Source organism: Piliocolobus tephrosceles, chromosome 10 (genome assembly GCF_002776525.5).
Source record: "Piliocolobus tephrosceles isolate RC106 chromosome 10, ASM277652v3, whole genome shotgun sequence".
Taxonomy (NCBI): domain Eukaryota; kingdom Metazoa; phylum Chordata; class Mammalia; order Primates; family Cercopithecidae; genus Piliocolobus; species Piliocolobus tephrosceles.
This window is the reverse complement of record NC_045443.1, coordinates 98,527,124-98,552,181: the sequence shown is the minus strand read 5'-3', so window position 1 is coordinate 98,552,181 and position 25,058 is coordinate 98,527,124. Positions and strand designations below refer to the sequence as shown.

At 37.6% G+C, this 25,058-nt stretch overlaps 1 protein-coding gene across 3 annotated transcripts in view; it reads right to left on the bottom strand.

Moving 5' to 3' along the window:
- Positions 1–25,058, bottom strand: part of ANO4 (anoctamin 4) — a 325,972-nt gene that overhangs the window by 173,020 nt on the left and 127,894 nt on the right. For all 3 annotated transcript variants that reach the window (XM_023185625.2, XM_023185703.2, XM_023185780.1), the window contains 2 exons: positions 9,794–9,930; positions 6,720–6,878 (listed from right to left, as the gene is read on the bottom strand). In XM_023185625.2, coding sequence (XP_023041393.1) covers positions 6,720–6,878; positions 9,794–9,930 — 296 coding nt within the window. The remainder of the gene's footprint in view (positions 1–6,719; positions 6,879–9,793; positions 9,931–25,058) is intronic.

Sequence of the window (25,058 nt, the reverse complement as noted above, 5' to 3'; positions counted from 1 at the left end):
ACCAGGCTATGATGTAGGTCTTGCCTGGGGCTGTAGTCTCATCAGTGGCTCAACTGAAGAAAGACCTGCTTCCAGGATTCCCAGTTATTGGCAGAATTCATCTCCTTGTGGCTGTAGGACTAAGATCTCTGCTTGTCACTGGATGTCAGCTGGGAGTGACTCCCAGATCCTAGAGGCTACCCCACCTTTCTTTGCTATGTGGCCCTCTTCATAGGCTGTCTCACAATATGGTAGCTTACTTCTTCAAAGCCAGCAAGGAGGGTCTCTCTAACGCCAGTCTGCTGAGATGAGATCTTATATACCGTAAGATAATCACAGGAGTGACATCCCATTACATTTGTCATATTCTACGATGGTAAAGCCCATATTCTATTGTTTAAATATAAGCCACAGTTCCCACCTGAACTCAAGGGGAAGGGATAATCCAAAGGTGTGAAAAGGAAGCAGGCATCACAGACCTTAGAGTCTATCCACTACGAGGACTAGCCAAGTAATGCAGAATTCTATCATTCTCGGGCCACCTTCACAATTTTTGTCAGACTTGTCATATCATCTACAATATCTTAATTTCGTATATTTCTTTAAATAACTCACTTTATAAAATAATAATTTTACAGAAAGCTTTTATATCAGTCCTAAATGGAAAACAAATATCACTTGCCATAAATAAAAGGTAGCTGAACGAATACACTGGAAGTAAAACAATAATATGAAATTTAAAAGTAAAAATTAAGAAAAAGATTGGCACTACTTTGTATTTTTGCATATATAGGCCCACTTAATCTTCATCATTTACAATAAATGATATTGCCTTCATGATTAAAAATGGAAACAGAGATCTAGAAAAATCTGATAAACTGCCCATGACCACTCAGCTTGTAAGCGGTTGTATACCAAGATTCAAGTCTATGGCTACTAGAGGCCAACGTGCATAAGAACCACAGTCTGGGCAGCACTCAACTTCATTATTCACCCCAATTTTCCTTGATCCTTTACCTTTTCACAATACTACTTGTCTTCTCAGTCTATCTCCTAACTTCTTTCTTTTTTTTTTTTTTTTTGTCTTGCTCTGTCGCCCAGGCTGCAGTGCAGTGGCATGATCTCAGCTCACTGCAAGCTCTGCCTCCTGGGTTCACACCATTCTCCTGCCTCAGCCTCTGGAGTAGCTGGGGCTACAGGCGCCCACCACCATGCCCAGCTAATTTTTTTTTTTTTTTTTTAATTTTTAGTAGAGACAGGGTTTCGCTGTGTTAGCCAGGATGGTCTTGGTCTCCTGACCTTGTGATCTGCCCACCTCGGCCTCCCAAAGTGCTGGAATTGCAGGCATGAGCCACCGCGCCCAGCCTCTCCTAACTTCTTTAACCTTGAGATTCACCTTTACATACCAGAAATCAACACAATATAAGGGCAAAGAGCAAGTATGCTTAGATTTTAATACTGGCTTTATCTCTTACTACTTATGTTGCCTGGGACAAGTTACCAATGGTCTCACCTGTTAAACGGGAATTATAATAGTAAGTGATTAATAAATGTGAGCATAAAAATATTGATAATGTAATTTGTATCATAGTACAGAGAAGTATCCAAGATACTCAACCTCAACTGTGTACCCGTATGCGCTCACGCATGTGTATGTGTGTGCTAACTGCAGTTGCATTTTTCACTCCTGAGAGATGAGTGCAAATAGAAACAATTTCCACAAATTGTATTGTTTGTACATTTCAGTTTTTAAAGCTTACTACATTTTATCTCTTTTGGGGGCAATGTATTTGAGTGGGATTGGGTGGGTATGGGGTCTCGGAAGCACAGTGAAGAGTTGGCCTTACCAATGAGTATGGGCAGGACACCCTTAGCACTGCAGAAAGGTTGCATCTATGGGCACAGATGCAGATAGGTGAGTCCATGCAATGAGAGATACTTGTGGTCATTCTTTTCTTATTGCTTCAAGGATATTTCTCTAAAAATTCTTCCTCCACTCTTCCCAACACCAATTTTCCATCTCAAATATATAGTTTTTATTAGCATGAAAATATGTATTTATTTCTCCCATCTAAAATAGAAAGAACTCTTTTTTGACGCAACTTCATACTCCAGTTATCATTCTATTTCTCTCCGTTCCTTTACAGTGAAACATATTGAAAGAACGATTTGTATTTGTTGTCTCTGTATTTTCTCTTCCCATTCTTTCTTGAAGACACTTTAATGAAGCTTTCACCCCCAACTTCTCCACCCCTAACTTCTCCATTGAAACTTCTCTTGCCCAGACCACCTAAACCTGCCAGATTGCTAAATCCAATGATTAACTTTCAGCCTTGATCATACACACCCCATCAACAGCATTTGATACAGTTGATTCCTCCGTCTCTCCTGAACCACACTCTCTAGATTTTTCTTCTAGCTCCTTGGTGACTCCTTCTTAGTCTCTTCTGCTGCCTCCTTTTTATCCTCCAAATTGTAACACTAGTGTTCCCCATGGCTCAATCCTTGGACCTCTTCTCATTTTGATTTGCAGTTACTCCTTTGGAGATCTCATTCAAATGTGTATCTCTAGCCCAGATCTCTCCTTGAATCCCAAACTCTTCTATCTTACCCAACATCTCCATTGGGATACCTCAAACTTAACAAGTCTACAATCTGACCTACTCTTTTCCGCATCCCTGTAAGTGGCAACTGTCTTCTCTCAACTTCTTAGCTAAATAGCATGTGTCAGACAAACAGTCTGTCGCTCTTCTCTTTTACACTGCCCATTCAATCTATCTTCAATTCCCATCAGCACTACTTTCTACTCTTTTCATCTTCTTCTCTTCTATGTGCTTGACCAATTCTTGCATTTCTCTCCTGGATTCTTGCAACATATCTTCTAATTATGCTCCCTGCTTCTGCCCTTGCCACCTCCACCTCCCACAGTCTAATCTTACCAGGCAACCCGAGAGCCCTTAGTAAAACAGAAAACAGCTCTTATACTTCTGCTCAAATCTTTCCGGTGGCTTCCTATGTCACTCAGAGAAAAGCTAACATCCCCCATGACCACTAAGGCTTCCAATGCCTTGTTAGTATAATTTCCCACTATTCTTCACCTTGCTCAGTGAACTTCAGTCATACTGGCATCCTCACTGTTACATGAACACCCAGGCATGCTCCATCCTGTGGAGCTGCTCTCTTTGCACTTGCTGTTCTCCTTCTGTGGAAAAGAGGTCCATTTTTTCTGACTTTTATAAAATTGCAAGCCCCTCTCAACACTTCCTACTTTACTTTTTTCTCTTTAGCACTTACTGATATTTGTATATATTGTACATATTTTTTGCTTAAGTTCCAACAAGGCAGGGATTTTTTTCTGTTTTATTTGTTGCTGTTGAGACCATAGTCTTTAAAGCAATGCCCGGCATAGAGTGAGTGTGCAATAAATATTTCTTGAATGAAATAACCATCATCAAGATGATATGATTTACCTAATTATATTAGTTTTGTAATGACTGTAATGATAAAGGTCTTCCCCAATGTTTCACATGATTCTAAAGCAGGAGGGTGCTCCGTTAATACAATTGCTACTCATACATTCCAAATAATTTCAAGTTAACTCATCCTCTTACTAGTTATACAAAGGAAAAGATAAATGTCTTATTGATGACAGTGATTCCAAATAGGTACTCAAAGATCGATAATGGACATAGAATTAAAAATGAAAAAAATCAAAAATAGAAAATGTTAATTAGTAAATACGAGCTTACTTTTAAGAAGGGAATCAATTTTAAGTGGATAGATACTAAGAAGTAAACCACCTGGACTCAATGATATTTTATTTGAGAACTTCGTTGTAAATTGCTTTCTCTGGGCTATCATGAAAGTTGAATTGCAGAATATTAAAGACCCAGGGTACCAAAGCAAGCACTTATCTGTTGACTAACCAGCCTGCAGCAAAGGTTTTAAGAAAGATTGAACTTGACTATGTCCTCACTTTTATCATGAATTAAAGATTATCCTAGTTGTGTTTCTTGAAATCCAATGTTAAAGAGATAAGGATGTTAAACTGTACTAGAAAGCCTGTCTTTGTCTATTTGGAAACATAAGCCTCTGTCTGTGAAACATGTTTTTCATAATTGTTGGACACCATGACAGCAGCTAATTAAGAAGATACTAATAATTCATAAAATGTACATAGTGTCAAATGTTTCAGATGTACAACGGTCCCTGGGGTGTTTTTTCTTTTCCACCCTTAACTAAGTTATTCATTTTATGTCCTATAAAAGGTTGAATTAACTCCTGGAAGCTGAAATCGCCATTAAAATTGTCTTTCTGCTGTAGCTGTTTATAAAAAGTCTGGATTTAAATAAAAGTACTTCCAATGGTTTCTAAATTTAATAACATGATGTAGATCCTTCATATAAAAATTCTGCCATTTATTATGAGAATAAAGGATGAAGGTTTGTTTATTGTTCAGCCAAGGGATATTTTCTTTTAATTATTTGTGGCAGGGAAAAATTAATTTATCTATAAGAGAACCTGCAAAGGCCCTTTTCTTGCTGAGCTGACTGAGGCCATGAAGATTCAAAGCAGAGCTGGGAGGCTGCATGAGAGACAAATTGCACCACTTATGCAAAGCCAGGGCAAGACTGGAGCCAGGCAGCGGGAGAGGTCACTTGTGAAGAAGGTTCCAGAAACGGGAAGACCTAGCTGTTTGTAGTGCCTAAAAGATTGTAGAAGAAAGGAGAAACATGGAAGGTGATGCCCAGAGAAGAACTTTTGAGGGAAAGTGGGGAGGGGAGAAATGCTTAGATACGTTTTTATGAAGTTTTGCCATACAGTGATAATTCCCTTTTTCCAACTGTTATTTTTTCCAGAACACATTAAAATAAATACTTGTAAACATTTTTTAAAAAATTCTAACAAACAAAATTATCTTGTATATAGACAAAATTGTACAAGCAGTCCATCCTTCACAGCATGGTCCACACTGTACTGTGCAGCACAACTGTACAACAGGCAGAATGATCCTCCTCAAACTTTGGTAGCTGAACACTGCAGTACAGGTGATGCTTTAGGATACACAACAGGACATTTTCCATCACTTTAATGTGCACTATGTGAAAAAGCATTAGGCTTTTTGAGTTCTAACTAATAAATCATGAAATAACATTGAAAAGATCTATACAGAAGAAGCCCTAGGCCTGTAGATAATACTTATGAAGCTTAAAATATAAATCTTGCATTAATTGAACAAAGCTATCTAGTTTTGATGGGAATCAGAATTTTGACAGAGTCAGAATGGGTCAGAGGGAGGCCTTCCATTATTTCAGATTAAGTAGCAATTCAGATCTTTTATTTCTTCATATAAAAATTCTGCCACTTAGGAATGAGAATAAAAGATGAAGGCATGATTAAGGAGAAAAATATGAATGTGCTATTAATGTTAAGAAAAAAATGTAATTGTCTTACTGAGACAATTTAGAACTTAAAGAGTAAGATTTATCAACTATACACTCAGTTTGTATAGGAAAGATTTTCTGGAACTCCACAAAGGTGGAAGAAACAACATTTTTAATTATGTTTGTTGCTCCAAGGAACTTCTAATTAAGATGGTCTTTGAGAAAGATGGTTCTACTTTCCTGAGAATAAGAACCTGTTTCCTTACAGCCACATTCATCTCACCATTTTTCCAATTCTCTTGGAGACATTCCAGAAAAATGCTGCTTCTGTGTTATAAACGTTCAAGAGCTGAGGTCAGCCTAACAGATCTGAAAAAATCCCATTTATCTGAAGTGTCCCAAGACCAGATAACAAGTATATGCATATTATGCTTCTAATATTTGATACCTTGGCACAACTCGCAGGTTGCACAAACTGCAACAGCATCATACAAAGAAAAACTTGGATGTCTGACTTCAAAGATCTATCCCCTCAGCCTTGAGGAGCAGAATCAGAAGTAAACATCTTAAATTGCCAATATGTTATTCTTATTGACTATGAAAAGCTCCAGAAGCTTTGCACAATGTTTAGGGAGAAGCTGAGAAGAGTTACATAATTCAGTTAACGGGCCAAGTTCTACAAATGTGCACAGTATTCCTGGGAACACCATAAGCCCATCGTGGATTACTGTCAGAGGCCTGGCTGGCCTCTTGTACATTCCTTACTTAACTCTTTCTTAAAGCTCCCCATGCAGAGAAGGAGGGAAGGGGAAGAACCAAACACTGGTAAGGTCACCCTTGAGCTTGGGGACCTGAAAAAAATAGCCTGAATGTCTCTTAAAACTGGAATCATTTTTGTAAGTTCCAGCTGCTTTTGGCTAAATTGGCCAAGCAGTCTCCTCTGGTGTATAAGGATGCCCAATCTCATGACATTTCCTGAAATGTAAAAAGAGCCTCTAGAGAGAGCGACTGCATTTCACTCAAAGTTTTCTTTAATCTATGCGAATAGAACCCTCTATTTACATATATGGAGAAACGGCAGACATAGTAAGTTAGATAAAGAATCACACTTTGAAACAATCCATTTAATTGAAATAGAATATTTTGATTTTCATGGAATCATTTGGCATTAAAATTATCTCAAAAGCAAACTGTGCTGTGAAAGTCTAAATGCTAGAACATTCCCCAAACGCTGAAGACTGAAAACTCTGACCCAATGAAATGTTTGGTTAACACTATGACTACTTGCTTATTTCTTATTGCCTCTTAATATGAATAGATATGTACATATTTTTCTCAACCAAGCAAACTATTTACCTCTTTCTCCATTTGCAATCCTTCTGCTCTAATATTTCTTTCAAATACTTCTCTCTTTTCAGTCTGGGGGTTGGATTTTCTGTACACAAGGATGTAGTCAATTCGACACTTCCCATCTCTAAAGTAAAGTCCATTTGATTTGTTTCTTTCTGGCACTGTCTGCACACAAAGAGAAAGGGACCAGTTTAAGTCATTCATCAAACTAAGGTTCAAGTGAGTAATGTTAAAGAACAATTAAAACTAAATAACTTTTTCAGGTCAGGCGCAGTGGCTCACGCCTGTAATTCCAGCACTTTTGGAGGCCGAGGCGGGTGGATCACAAGGTCAGGAGTTCAAGACCAGCCTGGCCAATATGGTGAAACCCCTATCTCTACTAAAAATAAAAAAATTAGCTGGGCATGGTGGCATGCACCTGTAGTCCCAGCTACTCTGGAGGCTAAGGCAGGGGAATTGCTTGAACCTGGGAGGCAGAGGTTGCGGTGAGCCAAGACTGTGCCACTGTACTCCAGCCTGGGTGACAGAGTGAGACTCCATCTCAAAATAATAATAATAATAATAATAATTTTTTTCATTGTGTTCAATTACATATTCATTAGTAAAAAATGTAATTAAGAGGAAACAAAATAAAAATTGGAAGAAGCATTGAGTTAAGTGGGCAAAATGTGAAACACCTAAAAATACTGAGTGTAGCCAAGGATGTGAAGCAACTAAGGACTTTCATATTCTGCAGGTGAGATGAGAATGAAAATTGATATTCTCACTCTGGAAAACACATTAACATTATCTTGCAGAACTGAACATCTGTAAGCCTAGAGAAAAATTGTAAGCCTAGAGAAAAATTCTTGATAAGGCAAGTAGGAGTCATGTATATGAATATTCATAGCAACATTATTTGTAATAGTAGAAAAATGTTTAAAGTTGGAGCCAACTCAAATGTCCATGAACAGACAATAAATAGATAAATTAATTTTAGAAAGTTCATTTACTGGAATATTATACAGCAGTAAAAATGAATAAACTATAGTTGCATCTAACAATAAAAATGAATCTTAAAAACAACACTGATGAAAAAAAAGCAAGTCTCAGAAGACTTTATACCACATGATATCATTTTTCACAAAGCATAAAATAAAGTAAATCTAAGTTGTTAAGACTACAAATCTATGTGGTAAAACTATCTTTAGAGCAAGAGAATAAAACACAATAAAATTTAGAAAGATGGTACCTCTGGTAGGGTAGAGGTATGGGATGGAAAGTAGCTTCAGTGGTTTTAGGAATATTCTAGTTCGGTGTTTCTCTTTTTTTTTTTTTTTACCCACAACAAGAAAAACATTCTATCTTTGTGTGCATATATGTAAACATACATATACATAATATGAGGCAAGTTTCACAAAACAATTATTTACCCTTTCTATTTGCATATACTCTAATATTAATTTTCCAGTCCATTAAAAAACAACTAGAGTAGTAATCTACAATTAGGTTGCCACTATAATTTGAAAAATAGCATTCTAGTTCACAAATCAGATGGTGGTTCCAGGTGTTCATTTTACTATTACACTTTGTAACTTATGTAGAAGTTACAAATATCATTTTGCAGTAATATTAAAAAGTAAAGAACAAAAGGAATAGATTGAATTTTCATCCAGGCTCTTCAGGCTTGCTGTACAACATTGAAAGAGACCATCAAGTACAGGCTCGTTGGGCTGGAGCCAAACTTCTCAGCCTAATAGGTTTCAAAATTACGTCTATAAACCCAGCCAGGTGAAAATGGTGGATTCTATCTTTTCCAACGGTAGTATGAAGAAGGCAAACATGCCAGACCTAAAGGACCATTGCTAGAAACCACATTCTTGCACAAACCTTAACCGAAAAAACATCTCAGCTGGGGGAATGGAATGACCATGTACCACGTCTTGGTGTAGACATTTTTGGTTGATGACAAATCCTCACTGACTATGTTTTGGCTTTTACATTAAGAGACACTCAGGAGTCTACCTGAATAAGCACTTTAGTAATACTTATTTGCCAAGCAAGAAGGCTGTCCTGTGAATTCAGCATATTAGCATCTGCCTTCAAAAATGGCTTCAGCCAAGACATCAGGAGGGGTATTGGCTCCAAGCAGAACAATGAGTTGTACCACCTTCAGCAAAGCCCTAACATTTCTGAGACTGATTCCTCATCTGTAAGTTACAGGGATGAGACTAGTTGCTGTCTGAGGTCCCTTTCAAAGACCATTCGTTATGCCACATTATGGTATCCAAAGTATCTGTGCAAACAGATAATAACAGAATGAGTTTTTTCTTAAAATGAAACAAACAGAAAAAAATGGAAAAAGAAACATGGATAGCTGCGTGTGGTATTTGTGGGGTGAGGTCTGCAAAGCTTGGTAAGAGTAAACAATTTTCTCTATCCCAGATGTCATCCTTTCAGTAGTTAACTAGCTCTGGAATATAAAAAGCATTAGGAATATGAAACAAATAAATTACTCTGATTTGGTGTGCCTATTAATTGTACCCAGAGCATGTACAAAGGAAATATGAAACTCTATTGAGACACAACCTGAACAAAGGGGAATGCCTCCAACAAAATACTAATTTTTCCCAAATGGCACACAAATAGATGGGTTCATTTACAGCTGCAATGAAGTTGCCAGCTTACAGAGGCAAAAGGAAAGTCAGAGAGGCTTTAGACAACACAATCAACTGAAGGCTGGTGCATTTTAGGTCACCATTCTACCTACTGGGGGATCTATACAAGGAAGCCCATCCCTGTAAAGCTTATTTTGTACCAGTGGGAGACACTCAAGAATGCAGGCTATCTTAAAATGATAGACAGTTTAAAAAAATGATAGGTTTAAGAAAAACTGAAACTTTGTTTTGAGTGTAGGTAGATTTAGGATCCTTGAAATATGCTTAGACATGAGGGATGTCAAAGGAATATAAAACCTATCCCTTGTTTTATAAGAACCTACAGTTCAATGAGATTATGACTTTAAACAGTCCATTGGAACATGCTTCATAGGTTCCTGCTGGGATCAGGAATTACATTTGTAAGAAATCATATACTCTTACCTCTCCCCCGGCTTCCAATCTGCTGGCATCATCTGAAGTACTAGTCAGGTTTCCAGGGTGAAGAAGAGAATCGTCATCTTTGCAAGGACTGCTGACAGCTTCTAATTCATCAAAAAGAATATTGACATCCTTGGCCACTAGAACCAAAGTAAATACATTATAAGGAGGGTAAAACTCTGAGATCTTGAAAGCAATACTAAAAGAGAAAACATCTCCCTTTGGGTTCATATTTTCCCATCATTTCAATAACACTTTGAGTGACAGGTATATTATTTCCTAAAAGAAAAGGATGTCAGACATAAAACATGATTGACCAAACAGTGTATTCATTAGGCAAGAGCAAGGAAAATAAAAAGCAGAGTACCTCTGTAACGTAAATATAATCTGTCTTTCATGATAGCAGGAGGTGTTATATTTGTTTAGCTTTCCTTTGCACAGTTGCTTAGCATAAGGTACTTCGATCTAAGACTTCTAGGTTGGAAAAGGGTTGGAGATGACCTACACTTTTAAATTTTATTTTATTTTTTCATTTAAGTGTCATACAGCTTGCCAAGTGAACCCATAAAAGTGCCACTTGCACTGTTCAGTAAAAACTGTGATTTTTTTCCTCCTTTGTTACTTCTCTAAGGCAGAACAGAGAAAACCTAATGCAATAATAAAGCATGCAGTTAGATTTTCAGCCTTTTATTCTTCCTCTTATCCTGAATTGAAATAATCAAGTGAGCCATTCAGAAGCTCTCTCAAAAGACTGTTGATGTTAATAACATGTCAATATATAAAGTGCTGTATATCACAGTTCTAGGTACAGACTACCACGTTCAAATGCAAAGTGTCTTACAGCATGCCAGAAAGTTAAGTTCATCACCAGCAGAGGAAAGATTACAATGCCAGGTATGCATTGAGTCCCTTCTTTTTTATCCACTTCAATTATGGGCCAGCATTGCAGTTCACTTTTTCTTTTGATGCTTTAAAAATGGCTGAGGGTTTATAACCTGTCAGAAGCCACTGCACAAAATAATTCATGAGGGATTGGGTTCTTCTTACCCAAGCTTGTAATAGAGTATTCATTCTTTCATTCAAAAACATTTTAGAGATGTGCACATTGTGTGTCAGGCATAGAGCTGCGTGATGATTGCACCTTGGTAAATAAAAGTGACCTGGCTTCCTGCCCTTGTGGCAATAACTAAAGAAAACAAAGACATGCAAATTGTGGTGAATTCTCTAATGAAAAGAGCAGAGTTTGGATATAGAGAGAATAGAGATGATCTACTTAGAAGAGACGACTAGGTATAAAGCTATATCCAAGCATGTGATTTTAGGCAACTCTTTTAGCTTTTCAAGTTTTTCATCTGTAAAATATAATGGGCATAGAAATAAAATTAACATTTATTGCTAACTGTGAGAGGATGAATTATGACCCCCCAAAGGTGATCTAATTCCTAGAACCTGCTAATATCTTACCTTTTATCACCGAAAGGATTTTATAGATGTGTGAAACCAAGGATCTTAAAATGGGGACATTATCTTAGAGTATATAGGTAGGCCTATGTTAATTACAAGGGTCTTTAGAAGAGGGAGGCAAGAAGGCCAGAATCAGAAAGATTGGAAGATGCTATGCTGCTGGCTTTGAGGATACAGGATGCGGCCACAAGCCAAGAAACTCAGGTGGCCTTTAGAAGACAGAAAAGACAAAAAAGCAGATTTTCCCCGGAGCCTCCAGAGAGGAGAGTCTTGATTTTGGGACTTCTGACCTCCAGAAGTATAAGATAATAAATGTATTGTTTGAGGCCACTAAGCTTGTAGTCATTTGCTACAGGACCAAAAAGAAACTAAAACAATGTATTATAGGATTTTAGAACTATAAGGCTACAAAGAAAAAAAATCATGGCCTTTTCATACAGCCTAGGGTTGTAGCACCTACACTGTGCCAGGTACTGTGCTAGGTGCTTATGGAGAGGAACTAACACTTTTTGAGGAAGAGTAACATGTCCAGTGTTTTGGAAGGTGTCAAGATCAAAGACAACTTCCCTGACCACTGAATGTAAAAAGATCTCCCTCCCATAATTATTCTCCTCTCATTGTTCGTTTCCTTCCCAGCACTTAACACAATCTGTAATTATCTTATTTGTTCACTTATTTATTAGACTTGTTTACAGGATGTTTACCTTATTACAATGTAAGTTCCATAGAGCAAGGACCTTGTCCGTCTTGATTGATGTACAGAGGCTCTGGCACAGAGTAAGCCTTCAACACAGAATGACAGAATGATGACCTTAAGATGGTCACAATGTAATGATACCTGAGAGCCCTTTTCCTCTAACATTCTATGGTTCTGGGACTTTGCATATGGTTTTCCTAACATGATTCTTATTCACAAGCCAGGACTCCACAGTTTCAAGTAATGTGATTAAATTTTCAAGCATACAGTGATTAAATTAAATTTCAAGTCAATGTTGATGAGATTTGAACAATAAGATAAAAATATCATTTAACCAAGTCAGAAGACCTGCTCCCTATTCTGAACACTGCCACTTAGCTGTATAAATATGTGCTTCTGTTTCCTCACCGGTAAGACAGGAATAGCAAACTTCTCTCTCAGGGTGGCAAAGAGGATTAGATCAATGTGCATATTAGCAGGGTGGCTGACACATGGCAGACCCACAACAAATGCTGATTTGTTGATTCTAGCTAGACTCTGGGAGCTTAAAGTGAGTATTTTGGTCTTATCAATATAAGGAGGCAGAAGAGATATTTACAAGTTGGAATGGTTGTTACGAGAAATGGTTTGGGATGGGTTGTGAGATAAAAGGGAAACTAATAAGGACACTGAGGTTCATGTCTAGGTAACTGGCTCATACTAACGAGAAACTCTTGATATATATATGTATCCCCCAGGCTTTTGCCAAAGATAGAAAATACCAGGTCATCTTCTATCAATATTACTTTCTGACACTGGCACAATCAGTTCAACAATGCCCTCCATGTCCATGGCTCTCAACTGGGACCAATTTTGTCTTCCAGACCACACTTGACATGGTTTGGAGATATTTTTATTGTCATTACTGGGGAGAGGGGGACAGTGAAAGTGGTATTCAGTGAGTAGAGGCCAGGGATGCTACTAAACATCCTACAATGCACAGGACAGCACCTACCACAGAGTGATCAAGCCCAGAATATTAATTAGGTGCTGAAGTTGAGAATTCCTACTTTTCATGAAAGGCCCAAGGGATTTGATTCTAGAAGCAGCAGCTAACTTGGGAAAGGGAGAGAGCTCTTTCTTTCCCATCAGAATCACTGTCTGGAAGTCATGGGGCTGCTGCCACTTAAGCTCAGGAAAATCAGTCGGTCATGGCGATCTATTAGAGAATAGGTGATATTAAGCCAACCTTATCGCCTGCCAGCCACTTAGTATCTTCAGCAGAGATTAGATAGTCTGCTGTGAGAGAATGCCCAGCTGAACCCATGGTCAGTAAGAAGACTCTAGACCATATAAACACTCCACAGGCATAAAAACCATGTGCCCTTCATCCATATTTCATCACTGTTTCTGATATTATCAGCTATAACTACAAGGTAAGTTTTAGAAACCAAATAAAATCTTTGATTCAAACTTACATTGATTCTCTAAGAAGAAAAAAGCAACTCTCAACTTTCAACGTTAACCAATTTTTAAAAATAAATTTTAATCAATAAGTATTTATTCAGTGCCTACCACGGGCAGACACTGAGCTGAGCTAGGAAACGGGGCTGAAGTACTGGACATCCCAGGCACGGCCCCGCTCTGAGAGTTCACTGTTCAGTCAGAGCAGGAGTGAGGCCTTTCCATCCACGGACACAAACATCACAAAGATGCTGTTCATCCAAACAGGGTCACTTGTGAATGAATCCCATCACCCTCCTTAGACTTCTTCACCTAAATAGAAAAATGTTCGATAATTATTTGCCTGGTAGAATCTTGCTGTTAGGTTCATTAAATGAGAAAGAGAGTCGAATACTCTGAGAAGTCCATTGAGAATGACAAGAAGGATGGGAGGCAAGGCTGGTTCAACATATGCAAATCAATGAACGTAATCCATCACATAAACAGAATCAATGACAAAAACCACATGATTATCTCAATAGATGCAGAAAAGGCCTTTGACAAAATTCAACAGCACTTCATGCTAAAAACTCTCAATAAACTAGGTATTGGTGGAATGTAGCTCAAAATAATAAGAGCTATTAATGACAAACCCCCAGCCAATATCATACTGAATGGGCAAGAACTGGAAGCATTCCCTTTGTAAACAGGCACAAGACAAGGATACCCCCTCTCACCACATTTATTCAACATTGTATTGGAAGTTCTGGCCAGGGCAATCAGGCAAGAGAAAGAAATAAAGGGTATTCAATTAGGAAATGAGGAAGTCAAATTGTCCCTGTTTGCAGATGACATGATTGTATATTTAGAAAACCCCACTGTCTCAGCCCAAAATCTCCTTAAGCTGATAAGCAACTTCAGCAAAGTCTCAGGATACAAAATCAACGTGCAAAAATCACAAGCATTCTTATACACCAATAATAGACAAAGAGAGAGCCAAATCATGAGTGAACGCCCATTCACAATTGCTACAAAGAGAATAAAATACCTAGGAATCCAACTTACAAGAGAAGTGAAGAACCTCTTCAAGAAGAACTACAAACCACTGCTCAAAGAAATAAAAGAGGACACAAAACAAATGGAAGAATATTCCATGCTCATGGGTCAGAAGAATAATTATCATGAAAATGGCCATACTGCCCAAGGTAATTTATAGATTTAATGCCATCCCCATCAAGCTCCCAATGACTTTCTTCACAGAATTGGAAAAAACTACTTTAAAGTTCATATGGAACCAAAAAAGAGCCTGCATTGTCAAGACAATCCTAAGCAAAAAGAACAAAACTGGAGGCATCATGCTACCTGACTTCAAACTGTACCATAAGGCTACAGTAACCAAAACAGCATGATACTGGTACCAAAACAGAGAGATAGACCAATGGAACAGAATAGAGTCCTGAAAAATAACACCACACATCTACAACCATCTGATCTTTGATAAACCTGACAAAAATAAGAAATGCAGAAAGGATTCCCTATTTAATAAACAGTGCTGGGGAAACTGGCTAGCCATATGTAGAAAGCTGAAACTGGATCCCTTCCTTACACCTTATACAAAAATTAATACAAGATGGATTAAAGACTTAAATGTTGGACCTAAAACCATAAAAGTCCTAGAAGAAAACCTAGGCAATACCGTTCAGGACAAAGGCATGGGCAAGGACTTCATGACTAAAACACCAAAAGCAATGGCGAATAAAGCCAAAATTGACAAATGGGATCTAATTAAACTAAAGAGCTTCTGCACGGCAAAATAAACTACCATCAGAGTGAACAGGCAACCTATAGAATGGGAGAAAAATTTTGCAATCTACCCATCTGACAAAGGGCTAAGGTCCAGAATCTACAAAGAACTCAATCAAATTTACAAGAAAAAAAACAACCCCATCAAAAAGTGGGCAAAGGATATGAGCAGACACTTCTCAAAATAAGACATTTATGCAGCCAACAGACACATGAAAAAATGTTCATCATCACTGGTCATGAGAGAAATGCAAATCAAAACCACAACGAGATATCATCTCACATCAGTTAGAATGGCAATCATTCAAAAGTCAGGAAACAACAGATGCTGGAGAGGATGTGGAGAAATAGGAATGCTTTTACACTGTTGGTGGGAGTGTAACCTAGTTCAACCATTGCGGAAGACAGTGTGGCGATTCCTCAAGGATCTAGAACTAGATGTACCATATGACCCAGCCATCCCACTACTGGGTATATACCCAAAGGATTATAAATCATGCTGCTATAAAGACACATGCACACGTATGTTTATTGCGGCACTATTCACAATAGCAAAGACTTGGAACCAACCCAAATGCCCACCGATGATACACTGGATTAAGAAAACGTGGCACATATACACCATAGAATATTATGCAGCCATAAAAAAAGGATGAGTTCATGTCCTTTGCAGGGACATGGATGAAGCTGGAAACCATCATTCTCAGCAAGTGATCACAAGGACAGAAAACCAGACACCACATGTTCTCACTCATAGGTGGGAACTGAACAATGAGATCACTTGGACACAGGGTGGGGAACATCACACACCGGGGCCTGCTGAGAGGTGGGGGTCTAGGGGAGGGACAGCATTAGGAGAAATACCTAATGTAAATGATGAGTTGATGGGTGCAACAAACCAACATGGCACATGTATACCTATGTATCAAACCTGCACGTTGTGTACATGTGCCCTAGAACTTAAAGTATAATTTTTTAAAAAATGGAAAAAAAAAGAATGACAAGAAGGAGAGAAAATTCAAAACTATTATGCAACTCAAGTAACAGATCTGCAATTCATTCAGACCCAGGAAGGGTTGTGTGAACAGAATTACGCAGTACAGACTGGTCAGGGCAGGTGTATACCATGCATTTGGGAAGGCAAGGGAGATACTCAAATGATTCCCTATTGCAAAGATTAGAAGCTAAGCCTAAAAAACGACTTGGGAACAAAACAACAAGGACTCACATATTATAAGTGAAAAACGAGGATCAAGGACCTTAAATTGCCTGGGAGACCAAAAATCAGCTAAAGAGTCTGAGTAAAGCATCAAACTCAGAGATTTATGAGGGCTGGCTCTGTTTATATCATTCCAGGATGGAGGCAGAGCAGAAAAGTCAGGGGAGGACCAGCAGGCAGGCAGATGGTTGTGATCTTTACATGATGAAAAGGTGAATTTACTGTGGCAATACTGAATCTACTAATCAAATCAAACATTTGCAATTATTTCAATTATTCCTCTAGTGAAAATCATTTGAGATGTTAGCTATTGTTAATTTCCTATGGATAAGAGATCACAAATATATTGCAAGGACTCAAATAAATGAACAAATTAATTAATGAATTATTTTCTGTCATTTGTTCATTGAACCAAGATTTAGAGTTAAGTGCTGGACATGACATGAGTGGGAAGCCCTCACACTTCCAGGCAAGAGAACAAAGTTTGGGAATCAATGCTATAAAGGCAATGAAAAAAAAAACCAAAAAAAAAAAAAACGGTAAGTGTATTTTAGAAATAGCTAGAAGACAGTAAGAAATACGACCAAAAAAATTCAAAGACTCTGATTCATTGCTCTTTGCTTTACTTCTCTCCTATTTTCCAAATGTAGCAAAATAACCCCACCTTGATATTACAGTATAGAAGTACTTTAATCTCAGAAATTTCATATGGAGAAAAAAGAAGGTGAAATTACAGGTCATTGAAGAAGACACCAAGAGGGCTTTGCAGCATAATCCAAGTATCTATATTTATTCTCCAGAGCACCAGTTCATTATACTATTTTTGTCCTAAGTTCAAAGTTATTGCATGTAATACTCAGAATTCTCAAGGGATTACATACTGACCTCAAAGTATCACTTAAAAAAAAAGAACACCTCCAGGAATATTTTAGAAGGCAAAAAATTGTTTATATCTCAATTTTAACACTTATCAGATTGTTTTATAACAAGTCCACTCCATGTCTTTAGACTAAGGTCCCTTTAAGGTGAAGAGCTAAGGTAGCTCCAATTTGGCATAAGGGCTACCAAGTAGGAGACACTCAATATGCATTTTAAGATAAATAAAAGCTAAATGTAGGATTATACCAATTTTTAGTTTTTTCTTATTCTGATTACCTTAGTAAGATGGCTTGAAAATGTCTACTTCTCTCTTAGAATCACAGCGATTAAATATGAAGGAAGTGGGAAGGGAGACAAAGATAGGGATTACAGTTTATTGACAGCCTGCTGTGTGTTAATGATTTTCAGGTCTATTTTCTCATTTCATTCTCAAAACAACCTATGAGACAAGTATTATGATAAAGAAGCCAAGTTCAGAAATGCTAAGTGTAGCCATGCAGCGAATAAGTGACAAAGATGAATTTTCATCCACTTCAGACCCCGAATCCATGCCATTTCTAGCTGGCTTTTGTTTTTGCGGGAAGCATTCTACTGTTCTTAAATCATGTTTGGCTTTTAAGAATGGGAAGTCATTTAACCACCAAGCAATTATCTTGTTGCCATTTCAACATTTATCTGAATAAAGCTAGACTTTATATCTGTAGCCTGACAGCTCTGACAACTTTCTAAAATTTAACAAATAGATCCATTATTGTTTTAAAAATTCAGGGAAATACAAAGACACAATACAACTTTGAATACCTTAGGCTGGGGTTTTAAGAACTAGACACTATTTAGCATGTATATGACACGAGCAAGACCAAGACTCTCTAGATGCGCATTACTCTTCAAAGGCATCTTGACAGCATTCCTAAGGCAAAGGCTGCCTGGTTTAGCAATGAGAAAAAGGGGGGTTTAAGTTTAAAAACTCAAAATAAATAAATAAAGCAATTAGAAAGGACATAATGCTTCCTTCACTGTTACTCCCTTCTAATAGGCCAGCAGTTTTCAGTCTCTGTTCTCTGGAACCCTACTGCCCTTTTGAGGAGTTTCAGGGGCCATGCAGAGGACAGAGAGACAACTGAGTGGGCAAGGCTCACCTTCTACCCCTATCTATACCAAACAACTCAGTTTCTGTTTTGTATATTGAAGTTATCTGTTGATCATATACTGAGGAAGAAACACATTTTACTGCTTTTACAAAAGTTTAGAAACTTTTGCTAGTGTGTTCTGGCAACAATTAAATGGTGTGTTGACATCTCCCTAAAGAAAACCTGGGGTTCTAGTTATTACAGACATGACAGCAGGAACCTTCCTTCTGCCACAGAAAGTTATTGAGATTTAAAATATGCTTCTGCAAACAAACAAAAAGTCATGAGATTAAAAAAAATATTCATTTAAAACTAATTTCTATATGGAACTGGCATAAAAACAGAAACACAGATCAGTGGAACAGAACAGAGAACCAAAAAACAAATCCATACATCTATAGTAAATTCATTTTTGACAATGGTGCCTAGAACATACATTGCAGAAGGGACAGTCTCTTCAAGTGATGCTGGGAAAACTGGATATCCATACGCAGAAATGAAACTAGACCCCTATCTCTCACCGTATACAAAAATCAAATCCAAAATGGATTAAAGACTTAAATCTAAGGCCTCACACTAAGAAACTACTAAAAGGAAACATTAGAGAAACTCTCCAGAGCATTGGACTGGGAAAAGACTTCCCCCAAGCACAGGCAACCAAAGCAAAAATGGACAAATGGGATCTCATCAAGTTAAAAAGCTTCTGCACAGCAAAGGAAACAATCAACAAAGTGAAGAGACAACCCACAGATTGGGAGAAAATATTTGCAAACTATCCATCTGACAAGGGATTAATAACCAGAGTATATAAGGAGCTCAAACAACTCTAGAGGAAAAACATCTAATAATCCAAATAAAAATGGGCAAAATGTCTGAATAAGACATTTCTTAGAAGGAGACATACGAATGGCAACAGGCACATAAAAAGGTGCTCAACATCACTGATCATCAGAGAAATGCAGATAAAAACTACAATGAGATATCTCATTGTAAAATGTTCAGATTTCATAATGAGATGTCATTTCATTGTAAAATAAAGTTGGAAATCAGGGCTCACCTCAGCTGAAATGGCTTTTATCTAAAAGGCAGGCAATAACAACTGCTAGCAAGGATGTGGAGAAGAGGGAACCCTCACACACTGTTGGTGGGAATGTAAATCAGTACAACCACTATGAAGAACAGTTTGGAGGTTCCTGAAAAAACTAAAAATAGAACTTCCATATGATCCAGCAATTCCACTTCTGGGTATATACCCCAAAGAAAGGAAATCAGTATACTAGCTCTCTGCACTCTCATGTTTACTGCAGCACTATTCACAATAGCCAAGATTTGGAAGGAACCTAAGTGTCCATCAACAGATGAACAGGTAAAGAAAATGGCGGTACATACACACAACGCAGTACTATTCAGTTATAAAAATATGAGATCCTGTCACTTGCAACAATATGGATGGAACTGGAGGTCATCATGCTAAGTGAAATAAGCCAGGCACAGAAAGACAAATTTTGTATGTTCTTATTTGTGGGAGCAAAAAATTAAAAACAATTGAACTCATGGAAATAGAGAGTAGAATGGTGGTTACCAGAGGCTGGGAAGAGTAGTAGAGCGGAAGAGAGGTGCGCATGGTTAATGGGTACAAAAATATAATTAGATAGAAAGAATAAGATCTAGTATTTGATAGCACAACAGGGTAACTAGAGTCAATAATAACTTATTGTACATTTAAAACTAAAATTATAATTGGATTGTTTGTAACACAAAGAAAGAATGGATGTTTGAGGTGGTGGATACCCCCAGTTACACTGATGTGATTATTACATTGTATGCCTGTATCAAAATATTTCATGTGCCCCACAAATATATACACCTACTATGTACCCACCAAAATTAAAAATTAAAATATAAAAGATGTCATTGTCATTGCCTGACTCAATAATGGCAATGTTTATAAAACAGCACAGATGATGGTACTGTATGTACCCCCAGCACACTGCAATGGGGCTGAGATCATTACTCGTTTCTGATTTAGCATATTTGCTAAGAAGAGCTTCTCTTACTACTGCTTCATTGTAAAGAAAAGGTGGACGCCTTGGTTACTTCTATAGCAAGGTAAATAATGATGATGGCACCTCTTATAGTCCTGGGAATGATATTTAGAGAAGAACTGTGTGCCTAATTCAATCTTTGCTCATTTGTTAGACTTGGCGACTTTTTCATAACATAAAGTGAGGTCATTCATGCTCTGCATAAAAGATCCTTCAAGTCTACTGACCATAATTTCACCTTCTTTGGAAAGAGCATGAGCTTTGGATTCAGACAGACCTGAGTTCAAATGCCAGCCCTTCCACTTATTAGCTATTAGATTGGGATATTTAACTTATTAAAGCTTTAATTTCTTTATCTTCTAAATATGGAAATACAATTTCCCAGACAGGATGAATGATTGAGGAATAAAGACAAAGGTGGCAGCCAACACTTATACACCCCTGACTGTGTACCAGGCACTATCTTAAAGGCTTTATATAGATGTACTATTACTATTTTCCTTTTACAGATGTGGAAATTAAGGCAAAGAGAGTTTAAGACTAAATAAAATAACATAGGTAAAAGGTCAGCCACAAAATTGCCAGAAAAGACTACCTGCTCAATATATATGCCAGCCCCCCGCTCACCCCCATACCCACATACCCTGCCATCTGCTCCTCTGAAATGGCATGACCGTGCAGGTTAAAAATAAAATTGGAAATCTAAAGAATTAGATTCAAAGTGACTCACTCAGTGTCACTGAGAAATGATTCAGTCTCCTCAGCCACGAAAGCACACACCACCCCTAATGTAGGCACAGCCATATGATTATGTAGACACACGTGCAAGCACAAACAGTCCACAGGATAACAACGATCCCACAATCCTTGTAACACCTTAGTTCTCATTGCAAACACTATCTTGTGCCCTCTTTCCTTCATCAGAACCTGATGGAATGCAACACAATCATGTCTTTCAGGGTATGGATGCCACTCAAGAGTGTCCCTACAGTCTATACCCCGATATGCTGGGAATCAAGAAAGGAAAAACTAGGAACAAAACAAGAGGGGTGGGCAACAAATGGTAGGGGCATGAATGGTCTCTTAAGAGGGATGGACATTGAAAATAATTTAAAGCAAGAATGAAAAAGTTCAGTGTAACTTTTGAATGATATGCTTCATAGTAGCTAGCTAATGTAATAAATGCTCATATACATACACACATACATATGCCTGATTCATGAACTGCAGAGCTTTAAGACATGATTCTCAATCAAATTTCAGAAGGAAATATTTTTAAATGCTTACCTCTTAAAATGTTCAGATTTGAAAACTTTGGTGATTAAAAAAGCAGTGTTTTTCTTTTTGTTTGTTTGTTTTGTTACAATAGATGCTACTGTACATAAGATTTGAGTAGGCACCCCACTCCTTAAACCACGGATGGAGGGTTTGAATGTTACTGGATGAACTCAAGAGTAGGAATTGCATATTGCATGGTAATATTGTTATCATTGCATCAAACTAAATCTATCTCCAAGTTCCTATTCCACTGGCTTCGTGGACAATTTAATTTCAGTTATTGCTGACACTTCCACTTTCCTGCCTCATGTATCCAGAACTGTGCTAAGGTCCTAGGAGTTTTGTAGAGAGCAGAACATTTAGAGAGACCAGTCAGGTGTCCAAGATACACTGGTTACCACTGAGCTGCCCGCTTTTCAAGTCTCCAGTGACTCCACACATTCACTCAGTCACTAACAAATATTAGTAAGCACCTACCACACTCCATGCTGTGTTCAAGGCACTGGAGATAAAACAAAGAAACAGGAGGATGAGACTGCCCCCTTCCCAGAGACTCCTAAGTTCCTTTCTCAGGCCAGGAACTCTCTGTGTGACTGACAGTTCATGTGGCTCCCATGCAGTCTCCCAGGCAAGCAACATAGCCATTCCCTCCCTTTCCATTCACCCTACCAAAAGCCTGGCTCCCTCTACAGGGCAACTCTCTTGCAATTTCTTCTTCCAATGGAGCATCAGTCTTGGAAGCTCAGGCTTTCAGAAAACAAAAGGCAGGAACTTAAAGTAACACAAAACTCTGCTGAAACAAAGGAGTTCAAGGGACCTGGCTACCATCTTGGAATGGAGAGTGAAGGGTGAGAGGGTGACAATAGAGAGGAAGGGACAAATAACATCAAGGAAAAGAAACACACATGCACACACACACACGTACACGCACACACACACACCCTTGTTATACTTTCACATGTAAACGCCTTTTCCTAAAAAGCAATCAAGTTGTTTTCGTATTGAACACCAAAACAAGATGTGATCTGAAAATGTTTTTATTTTTCATAAATTAGACTTTGTGCCAAACATTCACCATTGCCTTAAGGTATTATGCCTAGCACAGTATCTGACACATGACAGGCGAGATGGATGGATGATTAAAATAACTCTTTTCTTTTTTATAAGCTATACATCTAATATGGAGGATTTGAAAAACCACTTGAGAATGGCCAGCCACTCTGAGACATCTTTAGAATAGATGAGGCTATACTTAGGGTATGCACACTAAAAGATAAAATATTGTCAGTGTATTTTACACTGCAGAAGCATGGTGGTGATATTCTTGCATCAAGATGTGAAAATATAATACAATTTTAAAAATACAAAGTAGTTCATTTTTCATAATCATTTTTATTTAATTTAGTATTTAGCAGAACAAGGACTAACATACAATTAAAAATTGACTGTATCCCATAGAAACCATATATTCTTGGGGAGCTATATTCAGGTTTTTCACCTTTAAAATGAAGAAAATCTTATCCATTATTACTTAGGGTTAAGATTGAAAAGAGATACTTTGGGAAAACACCATCATGGCTGGTCTACCCCAGACACTCAAGAAATGTTTGAAACACACACAAATACACACATGTAAGCACGCACACACGCACTTCTAGCTTGATATTGAAGGTCTCATATATATGTGTGTGTGTATATATGTATGTATATATGTATGTATATATAGTGCATACACATATATATAGTCACAACATTTGAAGAAAAAAGTGAAAATTTTCCATCATCTTGTTAATCTTAACAAAAAGGAGAGGAATTAGACGGATATTCAGAATTCCATATTTTTTTTTATTATTATTATACTTTAAGCTCTGTAGTACACGTGCAGAATGTGCAGGTTTGTTACATAGGTATACACGTGCCATGGTGGTTTGCTGCACCCATCAACCCATCATCTACATTAGGTATTTCTCCTAATGCCAGCCCTCCCCCAGGCCCCCACCCTTTGACAAGACATGGATGTTGCTGGAAACCATCATTTTCAGCAAACTAACACAAGAACAGAAAACCAAACATTGCATGTTCTCACTCATAAGTGGGAGTTGAACAATGAGAACACATGGACACAGGGAGGGGAACATCACACACTGGGGCCAGTTGTAGAATTCTATATTCTTTACATACTTAATGATGGTCTCTCAAAGCTTTCCAGAAATGCTAATCTAAGGCACAGTCCCTTAAAGTACCAAGCTACCTATTTTTATGCTTGGAGATTTCCATGAACTGGCTAAAAATTTCGATCACATTTGGAACCTAGATAGAGACTGAATGGCCCCAAATCTTTCCTTCCAGAAATGACCCAGCCCATGTGGGCAGCTTCTCAAGTCTAATTAGCACAAAACTTGTTTGCAATAAGAAAATAAATTAGTTCCAAAGCAGTAGAAAACGCATAAACTTATAAAGGGCTGGATTTGCATTTTAAAGTCAAGTAACATTTCCTTTTTTTTCTGTTAAGCACTCATAAATTTATACTCCTGTACCTGTTCATAGAGAGGTCACCCTTCTAAACTACAGAACAGTTAACATCAGATACAAACATGTCTTTACTAAGATCTGGTAATAAAAATTACCATAAAAATAGTACCTTACTAACCTTAAGTTCATTTTGATGTAAGTTCATTTTAGCTCCCCCTCCTTAAATGTAAGTTCATCTCTAGCACTTGCATGGAAGCTGACTTTTATCATTTATTGAAAAAAATTTAAACTCTTTGAGCACTGTACGACCTATCATCTTTCAAATCAAGTGAAGTAATTACATAATTTTATAACTTTCCATGAAAAGTTATTTTCTCTCCAACGTCTAATAATTTGATTTTTATTCTCCTGTGGATATTTTTTCTCTTTTATTCATTAGTGTAATATAAAGGGATTGCTCAACCAGAATAAATAGCTGGTCCCCTTATAGTCTTTGCTAAAAACATTTCTTTTAAAAGTAGCATCAACTTCAGTTTCAGGATCCTTCACCTCAATGTGTTTAATTTCTGTACTGAGCATATTCATGAAGGAATTAAATGAAGGAACAAACAGTCATCATTGTAGTCTGGTCTCCATTATTATCATGTTCTGTTGTCACTTAATTTCTCCCACTCTCAGTTGTTCCATTTGTAAGGTGGAGGTAATAATTATCTCATAAGGTCAAGAGGACAGTATAATGATAAATGGGGATAACTAAAAAAGCATAAAATTATTCATAAGAAAAGTAACAAGAAAATGCAATGTCCCTAGGCATGGGCAAGGACTTCATGACTAAAACATCACAAGCAATGGCAACAAA